The 13,671-nt window shown below is 43.3% G+C and overlaps 1 protein-coding gene across 3 annotated transcripts; it reads right to left on the bottom strand.

Moving 5' to 3' along the window:
- Window positions 1-285: 285 nt before the first annotated feature.
- LOC136142365 (zinc finger protein 75D-like) lies at window positions 286-11,792 on the bottom strand. 3 transcript variants are annotated; one of them, XM_065900383.1, is made up of 6 exons: window positions 11,502-11,522; window positions 9,488-10,014; window positions 7,804-7,996; window positions 6,986-7,077; window positions 6,523-6,649; window positions 286-1,230 (listed from the first exon to the last, which is right to left on the bottom strand). In XM_065900383.1, the coding sequence occupies exons 2-6, from the start codon at window positions 9,932-9,934 to the stop codon at window positions 521-523; spliced, it is 1,569 nt and encodes a 522-aa protein (XP_065756455.1). In that variant the 5' UTR covers window positions 9,935-10,014; window positions 11,502-11,522; the 3' UTR covers window positions 286-520. The 3 variants fall into 3 exon arrangements, with proteins under 3 accessions (XP_065756455.1, XP_065756456.1, XP_065756457.1); XM_065900384.1 differs by lacking the exon at window positions 9,488-10,014 and having other exon boundaries at window positions 11,502-11,786; XM_065900385.1 differs by lacking the exons at window positions 6,986-7,077; window positions 7,804-7,996; window positions 9,488-10,014 and having other exon boundaries at window positions 11,502-11,792.
- Between the last annotated feature and the right edge of the window lie 1,879 nt (window positions 11,793-13,671).

Genomic DNA, 13,671 nt, shown 5'->3' with positions numbered 1-13,671 from the left:
CTCTTCCTATTCCAGAATGAAGTTCCCTGAACCCTGGTTTGGTTGTTCATGTAGCCAGAATGGTAGCCACAGAAACTGCCTCAAACTTAGTAATTCTCTCTGAGCTCCCTTCAGAGGACCTGAATACTTATTTTCCGTCTCTCCTGAGAAAGAATGGGAGTAGGACTCATGGCCATCACATATTTGCTGAGCACCTGATACCTGAAGAATTTAGATCACGGAGGGTGGGGAAGCTGAGTAACCAGACAGATACAGATAGTTAGAAATAGATAGATAGGTAACTTTAGATATATGAGAACTATTTCACTCTTTTATTTATAAAGAAGTCATTATGGATCAGTCTTGTGCTAGGAGGCACTGAGGATACAATGCTGAATAAAAGAGAGTTTAGATTCCTTTTTATGAAACATGACATGTGCCCCTCCCAAATTTTGTTGATGATAGATTCCTATCACTGGGTGCCTCATCATTTTGTATTCTTTTATCACCTCTAGGGTCAAGCTCTAGCTGCTGGCTTTCTTCAGACTGGAGACACTGGACACGATTCCCTTCTCCTGTGGAGTTTCTGGTGTCTAAGAAGGCTTGACCGCCTGCTAAAATTTCTCCTGCATATGCTACAAGTATAAGGCTGCTCACCTGTGTGGGTTCTCTGGTGTTTAATAAGGTGGGAGTTCTGAATGAATCTTTTCCCACATTCATAACATTTAAAGGGTTTTTCTCCTGTGTGAATTCTTAGGTGGGTGTGTAGATTTGTGTTATGACTGAAGCTTTTCCCACACCATGAGCATCTATATGGTTTTATTCCTTGGTGTGCCAGTAAGTGCTTATTAAGATCTGAACTCCACCTAAACCTCTTATCACATTGTTGACATTTATAGGGTTTCTCTTCAGTGTGAATTCTCTGGTGCTTAATTAGGTCAGAGCTAACCCTGAAGCTTTTCCCACATTCCTGACATTTAAAAGGTTTCTCTCCTGCATGGCCTTTCCCATGAAGATCCATACGTTTTGGAAGCTCTTGTCTGCAAGTTGTAAGTTTCTTTCTTTTCTTCCCTGGAAAAGCTCGATGCCGTTTCCGTACCCTGTGTGTACCACCATGATTTTCTTTGCCCGTTGTTTTCTGGGCAACTTTCATTCTGGCCTTTCTTAATACTTTGCATCCTGATGCTTGTATTTCTAATGTAGAAAGAGACATAGGTTGGTCATTTCCAGTGTCATTTTTGAGCTTTAACCCTGTTGGAATAAACAGAAGAATCAGACATCTGATCCCAAAACAAGAAAACTACAGGAATGAAAAGAAAAATCAACGATGACAGCTTTTAAAAAATACAAGAACAAGTGATTTCTGGTCCAATCTGGACAAAATGGCACAGACCCATTTCTCCCTGATCCTCCTTGCTAGGCACAACAACAAACCCATTCAAGAATGCAAGACACAATGAACAGAGAATTCTAAAAAGTGGTAAAAAGAAGGCAAAATGGTTTGGGACCCCAGAACTACAAGAGTAACACAGCAGGTGTCTTACATCCCCACACCCAAAAAAGAAGGCAAACCAGATCTAGTGTTTTCCAAACCGCAACCTAGCAACAGAAGGCTATCTGGATAGGCTTATTCCTTCCCAAATCTGAATGGGAAACCTTCTGACAACACTAGAACTCCAGTGAGGAGACACCAAATTAGGCATGCAGAACTAGCAAGAGGGACCTAGCCACAAGTGGCCGGGCCCAGGAAGCCTCTTCATCCCTACAGGTCAGAGATTCCCACTGAGAGACACTCTGGCCTAGGTAAATATCTTCCTCACCATCAGGCAGCACCAGCGGGGACGCAAGGGAACCCTAGCAGTACCATATAAACCAAGGAGACCACAATAACACTATAAAGGCTCTGAAAACTAAACTGTCACTAGACACATACTCCACAAAAGTAGGAAAGAACCTGTGTGCTAAATTAAAACAGAGTGACTGCCCATTAAAATAAAATATTTAAATAGGACCCAGACTCTCCTAACATAATAGACAAAATGATCAGGATGCAATAAAGAAAATAACACATCACACCTAGAACCAAAAAAAAAAAAAAAATCACAGCTTGAGTGAGAAAAGGCAATCTGACAAAAATGGAATCAGACTGGAAGTCAAAACCAGAAAGACAACAGAAAAATCTAAAAATATATGGAAATGAAACAGTATACTTCTAAATAATCCATGATTCAAAAAGAAAGTCTCAAGGGTAATTTAAAAATACATAGTTAAATGAAAATGAAATTAAAATATATCAAAATATGTGGAATGCAGCTAAGGGAATGCTCAGAGGAAAATGTATAGCCCTAAATGCTTACAATAAAAAAGAGGAAAGGTCTCAAATAAATAATCTTAAGTTCCTAACTCAAGAAACTAGAAAAAAAGCAAAATAAAATTTTAAAAAGTTGAAGAAAGGAATAATAAAGATCACAACAGAAATCACAATCAAACAAAAAGCTTATTCTTAAAGAAAATAAAATTGATAAACCTATATCAACACTGACAAAAATAATAGGAGAGAAGATATAAACCATCAGTGTCAAGAAGGAAATTGGGTATATCTCTACACATTCTGAAGCAATTAAGAAGATAATAAGGGGGCTTCCCTGGTGGCGCAGTGGTTGAGAGTCCGCCTGCCGATGCAGGGGACGTGGGTTCGTGCCCCAGTCCAGGAAGATCCCACATGCCGCGGAGCGGCTGGGCCCGTGAGCCATGGCCGCTGAGCCTGCGCATCCAGAGCCTGTGCTCCGCAGCGGGAGAGGCCACAACAGTGAGAGAGGCCCGCGTACCGCAAAAAAAAAAAAAAAAAAAGATAATAAGGGAATACTATGAACAACTTATGTTCATGGATTTTAAAAGTTAGGAAAAATGGGCAAATTTCTCAAAATCCACAAACTACCATAATTCAACCAATATGAAATAGATAATCTGAATAGCACTCTGACCATTAGAGAAACTGAATTCATAATTTAAAAGCTGCTAAAAAAGACATCCCCAGGTTCATATAGTGTTACTGAAGAATTCTACCAAATATTTATAGAATTAACACCACTTTTATATAATCTCTTCCAGAAAAGACAAGAGGAAGAAATACTACCCAAGTCATTTTATAAGGCCAGTAATTACCCTGATAGCAAAATCATACAAAGACAGTACTAAAAAAGAAAACTACAGACTAACATCTCCCATGAACTTAAATACAACAATCCTCAACAAAATACTGGCAAACTGAATGTAACATTAAGAATTATATACCATGATCAAGTAGGATTTACTGCAGGTATGCAAAGCTGGTTCAACATTTGAAATCAATCAACGTAACCCACCATATCAACGAGCTTTGAAAGATCATAATCCCATTAACTGACACAGAAAAGTATTTGACAAACCCCACATCCATTCACGATAAAAAAACACTCAGAAAATAAGGAATTATATCGACCTGATAAGAGTATCAACAAAAAAACCTGTACTAACATCATAGGTAATAGTGAAAGACTTAAAAAACTTCTTAGAACTAATAAGTGAATTCAGTAGGGTCACAGGATAAGAGAACAAAACAAAATTAGTGGCACGCCTATACAAAAACAATAAACATGCAGAAACCAAATTTAAAATAATACCATTTACAATTGCTCCAATGAAAATTAGCTTCTACATACACGTAACAAACATGCAAAAGATCTGTACACTGAAAATTACAAAAAGCTGATGAAAGAAGTCAAAGAAGACCCGAATAAATAGACATACTGTGTTCACTGATTAGAAAGATCAACATAGTAAAGATATCACTCCCCCTCAAATTAACATATAGCTTTAATGTAATTTCTAGCAAAATTCCAACAAAGTTTATTGTAGACATAGATAAGCTTATTCTAAAATTTACATGGAAAGGAACAGGCCCTAGAATAGCTAAAATAAAATTTTATCTTGACAAAAGAATAAAGTAGGAAGAATCACTCTACCTGATAGATATTAAGGCTTCCTAAATTGTACAGCTACAGTAATCAAGACAGTGCAATACTGGCAGAAGGATAGACACATAGCTCGATGGAACAAAATAGATGTACACAAATATGTCCAACTGATCTTTGACAAAAGTGCAAAAGCATTTCAGTGGAGGAAGGCCAGTCTCTTCAACAAACGAGGCTGAAGCAACTGGACCTCCATAGCAAAAAAATGAACTTCAACCTAAACTTCATACCTTATATAATAATCAACTCAATAAGAATCGTGGACTTAAATGTAAAATTATAAAACTTTTAGGAAAAACACAGAAAATTTTAGGGATCTACAGCTAGTCAGACTGCTAGCCTTGATAACAAAAATACAATCTGTAAAAGGAAAAAATTAAAAATTGGTTATCACAATTCAAAACTTTTACTCTGTGGAAGCCCATGGGAAGAGGATAAAAAGAAAAATACACAGCCTTGGGGAAACTCCTTGCAAACCACATATCCACGAAAGCACTAGAATCTAGAATCTATAAAGAACTCTCAAAACTCAACAGTTAAAAAACAACTTAATTAAAATATGGGCAAAAGCCATTTCACTGAACATAGAGATAGCAAATAAGCACATGAAAAGCTACAAAACATCATTAGCTATTAGGGAAATGCAAATCCAAACCACAATGAGATAACACTACATACTTAGCAGAAAGGCAAAAAAAGTATTTTTTAAAAATGGTGATACTACTAAGCAATGGCAAGAATGTAGAAAAACTGGATCACATCCATTGCTGGCTGAGAATGTAAAATGGTACAGCAACTTTGAAAAACAGTTTGGCATTAAACACGTAATTACCATATGAACCAGCAATTGCACCCTTAAAGGCATTTATCCCAGAGAAACGAAAACTTATCTCTACACAAAATCCTGTACGTGAATGTTCACGGCAGCTTTATTCGCAATAGCCAAAAACTGAAGACAGCAAAAATACCTTTCGATGGGTGAATGGTTAAACAAATTGTGGTATATCAATATCATGGAATGCTTCTCAGCAGTTCATCTGAACTACCAATACACGCAATAGCTAAGATGAATTTCCAGGGACTTATTCTGAATGAGAAAAGTTAATCCCCCAAAGCTACATACTGCATGACTCTATTCATATAACATTTTTGAAATGGCAAAATTAAAAAACTGTAGAACAGATCAGTGGTTGGCATAGGTTGGTGATGGGGTGGGATGTGGGAGGGAAGTGTGTGTGGTTATAAAAGGGCAACAGGAGGGCTCCTTGTGGTTATGTAACTGTCCAGTATCTTGATTGTGGGGGTGAATACACAAACCTCAACATGTGATAAAACTTTATAGATCTAAACACACACACATACAAGGGAAAACGGAAACATGAATAAGGTCAGTGGACTATATCAGTATTAATATCCTGGTTGTGATATTATATACTTTTGCAAAAGTTATCATTGAGGGAAAATGGGTAAAGTGTACATGGGTTCTCTTTGTATTACATTTTAAATATGCATATGAATCTACAATTAACTCAATTAAAATTTAATTAAAAAAATACAGGAACAGAATCTTAAAAATGTTAAGCTCCTATAACGGTTCCTATCAAGGAATCTTCTCCTCTTCCTATGTATACACTTACCTCAAGGAGACTCTCTAAGACTGTCCTTGAACTCTTGGGGACCTCGGGTCTATGGTTCTTGCCCTTGTGCTAAACAGATCGCTTTAAGTTTAGGGTGCAATGATAATGTTCTGAGAATAAAACTTTGAGGTCATGGACTGCCATCTTAATTCCAGACTATTTTCAGGAAAAATGAATGACTCTTTTATACTTTTATTTACTCCCACATTTAAACGGGCAGAATCTTAGATTCCACATCTTCTTTATACTCTACTGTGGTTGTAGGTGGATATGCAATGATGAAGCGAAGAACTAAACCTATAAGGAGGACAGATGGAAACGACGTGGAGGGGGCGGGGAGTCCAGTGGTATTCCAGCAGACCTGTTTAGAGATGAGGTGGCTTAGACCAGATGGTGAGAGCAGAAGAGGTTGAGACGTGGTTGTATTCAGCACCTTTTGTTAAAAACTTTTTTATCTTATACTGGAGTATAGTTGATTAACGGCGTTGCAGGACCTATTTTGAAGACAGAGCTCAGGGCACTTGCTGACGGATCGGCTGGGGGGTGTAACAAAAAGACCAGAAAGAAGGATAACTGAGAGGTTTTGGGCCTGAGCAACTGGGTAAGTCGTGGTGCCTGCTACTGACATGGAAAAGATATGGGAAGAGTGGGTTTGCAGGGTGGGGCACGAGTATGAGAGATCAAGAACTCTACCTAGAATAAAGAAGTGAGATGTGTATTCGTAAAAAGCTCTCCGGGTGGTCTGGATATGCCTTTCCTTTTCCCCACACCATCAAGCTGAGAACCAACCCGCCACTGGAACACTGGGACTTTCTCACAGGAGTTCATTTTTCATGAACTGAGGACGGGACAGATTACACAAGTTCTACACAAAGGAAAGGAAGAATCTTTACCTAGAGAGATGACAGTCTCATAGTTTTCCTGCATTACATTATTGTAGAGGATCTTCTGAGCAGGGTCCAGTAATTGCCATTCTTCCTCGGTAAAAAACAAGGCCACATCTTCAAATGTCAACAGACTCTAAAGAAGAGAATAAGTTGTAGTTCAGTACTTGCCACGACAAAAGCCATCCTATCACTCATCTCCGAATGACACGGGAGGTCAGCCACTGAAGACCTTAAGAGTATAATATTTAAGGGAAAAGAAGTGAGATGGCAGAAAAGGAAGGCACCAAAGAGATCAGTACACAGCTTGGGAGGTGCCCAATTCCCACAGGGCCAAGCCTCGTTGCCTAGCGAACACCTGGGGCTAACGCCCCTCAGAGCACCTGCCAGGTACGGGTGGGTCATCGGTAGCAGAGAAAAGCAGACAAGGCCACGTTCAGGCTGCCTGGAAAAGCTGGAAAGTACAGCTCACCTGGGACTCAGGCAGGATGAGCTCAGATGCCATCTTCCAGCTTGGGGTGCTTTCCTGCTCAGAAAAGGCTAGAATCTGTTGAGCAGGCACAGCTGTGGGGGGAAAAGAGCCAGAAAAACTTTCTCTTTTCTATTTATGAATACCCTGAGGCAATTTCTACAATATAGGACTCCTTCGGTAAAGATGGCTCATCTTCGCGCACGTGTGTGTGCGTGCGTGTGTGATGTGCTGTGCCAGAAGTGGCCTTCTCCTTGCGAACAAGAACCAAATATCCACCACTCCGCAGAATTGGTTCCCAGTTGACTCTTTCCACAGATTTCATGAAATAAAAGGAAATCCATTATGTTTTTCCTCTCATAAAATAAACTGTTCGCTGAGCTGGGCAAGAATTAGAGGTGTTTGAAAATGAAAGCCTCAGGTCCTCCAGTGTACAGTAGGAAATGTGGGAGATTTATTACTTTTTTCCTGGTGTACAATTATCTTCCCATTCTGCCAATGACAGCCCATTTCTGATCCCAATTTCTCCTTTAACTTGTAAGGGTGAGATGACCCCGCCTGTCCCTGCTGTATCTTCCTCTCTCCTCTCACATTTCTAAGGAGCAAGGTCCACATTGTAAATACCAGGGTTCTGTGGTTGGGATGTTTCTGTACCACAGAATGACCCTCACCTTCACCCACCACTGGCCTACTATACTCCCACCAGAGAGACATCCTAAGTGCCAGCAGGGCTGGGCAGCTGGAAAATTCCCGTGACATTCTAGCTGAACCAATTACTATCACAGCTCCCAGGAGAAGAGAATTATTATGAAGCTCCTCACCTCTTCCATATAAAGGCTGGGTTTCTTTCTGAGTATTCCAGCCCAGCTGTTCTTGCAGTACCCGGTATGTATTCCAACATTCTTTCTGGAACACACCCATTGGTTGGGGCTCTGCTGGCTTCCACTTAAAGCCTGGGGCCACTGCTGTTCCTCCCAAGAGCAATGCCTCCTTTCCCAGCTCATGGGCTGTGACCTAGAAATAATCCCCATCCTCATTAGCAAAGAACTTTTGGTCTTGGGGTGGTGGTGGAGGAACAAACAAGACTAGAGCCCAGGTTTGGGGAGCGTGTAACGTTAAAGGAAGTCATTTTTTAAATTAATTAATTAATTTTTGCTGTGTTGGGTCTTCGTTTCTGTGCGAGGGCTTTCTCTAGTTGTGGCAAGCGGGGGCCACTCTTTATCGCGGTGTGCGGGCCTCTCACTGTCGCGGCCTCTCTTGTTGCGGAGCACAGGCGCCAGACGCGCAGGCTCAGTAGTTGTGGCTCACGGGCCTAGTCGCTCTGCGGCATGTGGGATCCTCCCAGACCAGGGCTCAACCCATGTCCCCTGCATTAGCAGGCAGATTCTCAACCACTGCGCCACCAGGGAAGCCCAGGAAGTCATTTTTTAAAAGAGATACTGCACCATGGTTTCCTCACAAGGAACTATACACGTGATCTGGGAAGATTAGGATAAAATGAGAGAAGCTGTGACTGCTGCTGGCCTCCACCCCTCAACAGATGGCCACAGCTCAGGCCACGAGCAGGGTGGGGTAGGATGCCTGTCCTTTCGCTGCCTCCACTCTCTTGCTTTCTAGACTTGGATCCTTGACCTAGTGGATTTGTATCTTCTAGTTTTCTCTAAAACAATAAGGATGCAAAGAAAAAAGGTTTTCCTGTCAGTCAGATTTTCCAATCCTCCCATGTCCAGGGAACGATTTCATGGAGAAAGGGGATGCAGCAGAGGGAAAAAATGAGGGAAGAGTTGGGACTCTAACTTTCCTCCATATGCTTCAGTTGTAATAAGACACCTGTGTTCCTCAAGGTGGACTCTCGAGGAAAGGAAGTGTGCTGCCATCTCCCAAGGACAGACCTTGGTTCCCCACTCACCAGCAAGGCCAAGGCCGAGCACTAAGGGAGGCCACAGGGCTCTTTCCTCCTGGCCCTGAGATGTGTGTTCCCACCACAGAGGGCACCACCCCTCAGCACTTTCTCTCCATTTTTCTGTTGGCACTTTTCTTCTTTCCGTATCCCTGTTTCCCTTTTTTCTTTCTATCTCTTCCTTTGCAGTCTCCCCAGAGATGTTTGATTTATACTTCGGTTGCTACCCTCTCTTGCCTTTGACCTCTAAGTGCTGTCCACGCTTTCAGGTTTTTTTCTCCTTCCCCAAGTCTTTCTTGCCTTTTATTTCTCTGTTGCTAAGTCCTGTCTCCTCGGCCATGCTAGACCAGGCCCATCACCCTCAATTCACCCTGGCCCTGAAGAGGGCGAAATGCATTTCTTTTCTCGAAGGCCAGGAAAGACTCCCAGGAACTCCGAAACCTGGAGGCTGACTGTCGCTGCCAGTCTGTGATTTCAGATCGCACTTAGCTGTTCTAAAGCAACAACAGAACAGTGACCTAATCCATCCCATTATCCAATTAGCAGCCCCCCCCCCCGGACCTTTACCCTATTTCAGTGTACACGTAAGGAATCTTTCTGCTCACCTCATTACTTATTCCACCATGTTCTTTCTGAAAACGGTCTACCAGGGCCACAGCCTCTCTGATGCTCTGTGGATGATACTTCTGCACCCAGTTCTGGATATCCCTGGGCAGAATGGTCAGGAACTGCTCTAGCACCAGCAATTCCAAGATCTGCTCTTTTGAGTGGATCTCTGGCCTCAGCCACTGATGGCATAATTCCTGCAGTTGGCTGACAGCCTCAAGCGGTCCAGGTGCTTCATGATAATAGAAGCTCCGGAAGTGCTGGCGAGCGCTCTCAGGACCAAGACTGTCCATCTGTGGGCTGGATTTCTTACTCTGACTGGAGCTCTCTTTCACAGACCCCTTAGTCTCCCACAAAGCCTCCACGTGTGGGTACAAGCATGCATTCACCTTCAGATGTCTCATCATCATTTGCTCTAGGAATAGTTTTACTCCTATGTGTGACATCCTCCTGGTGCCACCTTTGACAACTGAGGCCTTGTCAGGCTTGGTACAAAACCAATGAGTGGATCTTCTCCCCAAGGTCACTGAGGGGGGGCAGAAAAAAAAAGTACACGTCAAGAAGAAAGCCACATGACACATATTTACTTGCTATTTATAGTTATCAGAGAAGAAAGAACAGAAAAGTTCCTGTCCTGCCTCGCCTTTAAAATCAACTGCCACTCAGGATGACTCAAGACTACTTCTAGACATGTTTTTCCCCTTTCCTTTGTTACCCAACTCTGAAACAAAGCACAGCTCAGGGAAGACAAAAGTCAGTTGATCACTTTTTTTTTTTTAAGGTTGATGGGTGAAAAAACTGGCACCCATTCACTAAAATGAGCTTTGATATTATCCAATACTTAATCTATGTGCTTCCTGTCCCACCTTTACAAATGGGGCATATCTGACTTTCTCTAAATTGTAATAGATCACCCCAGTTTTTTGTCTTTAGTCAGGGTGAAAACAACTTCTCTGCCCCTTCATCCTATTATGGAGACTGATGCCTTTGCTTCATGGAACATTTGATATTCTCTTTTCCATCATATTAATATTGGAAAGGAAACTGAGGCGGCCAGATCAGAAAAGAAGTAATTAGAGAAAAAGTAACCTTATTTCTCTCAGCAAGTATCCTCCCACTAAGCAATCAGATGGCGTCAACATTGTTTTTTTGGGGGAAGACTTATAAAGGGCACTGAGCGGCTTTGTACCTGTGTCTGAAATTTTTTGCTTACTTTACTGGAAAAACTGACAGTTGGCTTTGTTTACAAGATACCCAAACGTCAAACTATAAAAAAGGAAAGGAGAAACGGTGACAATTAAGGTTCTTCAGAGACAGGAAGGGTCCTTGTAAACGTAAGCCTTCTCTTGACTTTACACTTCCTCAGGGTCATAGAGATCTTTAAGCAAGGCTGAGGACGGCCTTGAGAGTCTGATTTTCTCGGAGGTGATCCAGCAGAAACAACAACAAAGTTCTTTCAAGGATGCCACCGGTATTCAAAGAAATAATTTGGCTGGTTCCTTGCTGCCTGTACAGGCTCAGGAGGTACAGGGACACGTCCTGTTTTTCTTTGTCAGCCAAAACTAATGTCTAGGAAGCTGAAATGACCCTTTCTCCAGGGATATGCTCATAAGCCAGCGGAAACGGGCAAGTTTCGCTGGGCTCATTGGTAGGCCTTACGCCCCATCCCCCATCTACACCTACATGTGGGGACCGACCGCGAGGGCGCCCGCGTGCACTCAGCACACCGGCAGCCTCCGAGCGTGCTTCAGCAGCAGCCCCGGGTTATATCTGCACACAGGGTACAAAGAGGTTGCTTCCAGAGATTAGATGTGGCTGTAGGAGACTGAGTGCCGGCCTCGCTGAGAACAGGTCCCACCGGCTCTCAGGCCGACCCGCCGCCCGGCAGCGACGCCACCGCGAAAAGGAAAAGGCTGCGCGCCCGCACCCCAGCTCGCCACCACGCAGCTGGCGCGTGCGGCCGGCATCTCTCGGGGGCCCTCCTGACCAAACCCAGAAGGAAAATCAAATTACCTCCACCCAGCTCCGGCTTCCGTGGACGCCACTTCCCTCTTTCTGGGCTCGGCTATGAAGTCGCCACGCCTCTCGCCCCCGCGGGGAGGAAGGAAGGTCCGGGTTCCCGCGCTCCCGGGGGCGATGTCGGGAAAGCGCGAGGCCCCGCGAGCGGCGCGCCAAGACGCCGGGGTCCGGGAGCGCGGGGCTTTGGCAGCTCAGTCCCCAGCCCAATCCCACTAGCGGCCCGAGAACATTCCGCAACCCGCCATTTTGGGGTCGCGGGCTGTGGACAGGCCCCAACCGGAAAAGGAAGAATGCGTTTCCGGTGGCTCCGTGACAGCCACGCCCAACCTCGCCCTCCCTCAGTCTGGGGAGTCGCAGCAGAGCGAGTTTGGAACGGCCCGCGGGTCCTTCCCATCCCGGGTTTAGCCCCGGATGCAAGAAAAAGAGTTCTGGTCACCGCGTCTCGGGCTCGCGGGAGGCCTAGCTATGCCACAAAGGCGTCTCGTCTCTTGGGAACGATGCAGCCTGCTGACGCGCGACGCCGTGATCTCGGACCCCCGACTTGCGGAGTGGCGTCCAGATTACTCCTGCGTCGCGTTCTGGCAGTCGGTGTCCCTTTCTACCGGGAAGTTCGCCTGGTTAGGGCCACCAATCCCGAAAATCATCCCTAGGCTTGTCCCGGGACTCCTTAAGTTAAGAGGCCTTTGGTCCTCCTGGTCAGACCCCTCGCTAGATCAGGAATAACAGTCCCTTATATTTTTAAAACCCTTGTCTGGTTCGCTGGCACTTCCTTCCCAGCTATTATTATTTTATTCTTGTTAGGTAGGTTTTAACCGTATGGTGTGGGTTCCATTTATATTTCTCCTTGACATATAAAAAAATTGAGATGTAGGACGCGACGTCCGCAGGGTCACTTGGATTACCGGTGGCAGTTTTTAGACCAATTTTGGTCTCCTGTTGGCATACCCCGTGTTTCTGCTACTACATTATGCTTCCCTGAAGGAGAGGAACCTTGTTTCGTCTTATATCTTCTGTAATGCTTAGCATAGTCCTCTGGAGAAGGCGTCTTTCTAAGAACCCGAATATCTCGGGTTGTCAGTGCCTCCAAATTTTCAGTGTTTACCTAGTGTTGAGCCATTTGGACAGAAGTTATCCATATGAATCAAAGAGGAGAAACTGTATGTAGCTCAGTTGTACAGTGGGGATGAAATTGACGTCTTTTGTAAATCAGTGTGAGAAACCACTCAGGCTAGGGGACCAGAGCTCTGCATGCCTGGGAGGAAAATAAACAAGGATCTCCTGTCCACCTTTTTACATGCAAATGAAGATTACTCTCAGAAGATAAGGTCAATCCATATTTGCAAAGTAAAGCTGCCCAGAAGTGTGCGAGAGGACACTGCGTTGTCTGTGATTGTACACCTAGTAAAGATGTTTGCTTCACCAGAGAATCATTTTCAGAATGATTCCTTCAAAGCTCTGTTCCTGAGGTCAGGCACTGTCAACCGAATGTTTTAGGACAATGAAGGGGAAGTCAGAGCACTGTTGCTTCTGGACAATTCCCAGGCTTACCTTTCAGCTGAGTCACTAACCAATGAGGACGGTGGGATAAAGGCATTTTCTTTTTCTTTTCTTTTTCCTTTTTATTTGAAATAGTAAGGTTTTTAAACCGTGTGGAGTTTAATATTAATCTGCCAGTTATCCCTTGTAATTGTCTTCAATAGAAATTATCTATAGATTATATAGTTAGCCATTTAGAACGAATATGGACATAAATATAACGATCTCTTCAATTTTTCTTATAGCCTACTATGGCTTTTACGCTTCAAAGAAAAGAGAAAATTCTTGAAAAGGACTAGAGGTTCCAGGAAGACAAGTTGTAATTCACTTAAAACAAATTTCATCACATATTGTTAATATGGTTAGTGGTAAAAGCATGCACTGAGTCATGTTTTCTTTTATAAAACTCTACAAAATTAAAGGTTTATAATTTAAACCCATAACACCCGATCCCATCCACAGTAATGTCTTGGCTAATATGTTTGAAACACAAAATAAAGAAGAGAAACTATGTAAAATCTAAAGGGCATTTTCTTTCCCCTAAACACTTCAACCTCGATTCACCCAAGGAATCAAGATGTGATCCTGGGCAGCAAACAACTTTATAGGTGGAAGCAACTTGAAGAAG

The sequence above is a fragment of the Phocoena phocoena genome, chromosome X (assembly GCF_963924675.1).
Source record: "Phocoena phocoena chromosome X, mPhoPho1.1, whole genome shotgun sequence".
NCBI lineage: Eukaryota > Metazoa > Chordata > Mammalia > Artiodactyla > Phocoenidae > Phocoena > Phocoena phocoena.
This window is presented reverse-complemented; position numbering and strand designations above follow the sequence as displayed.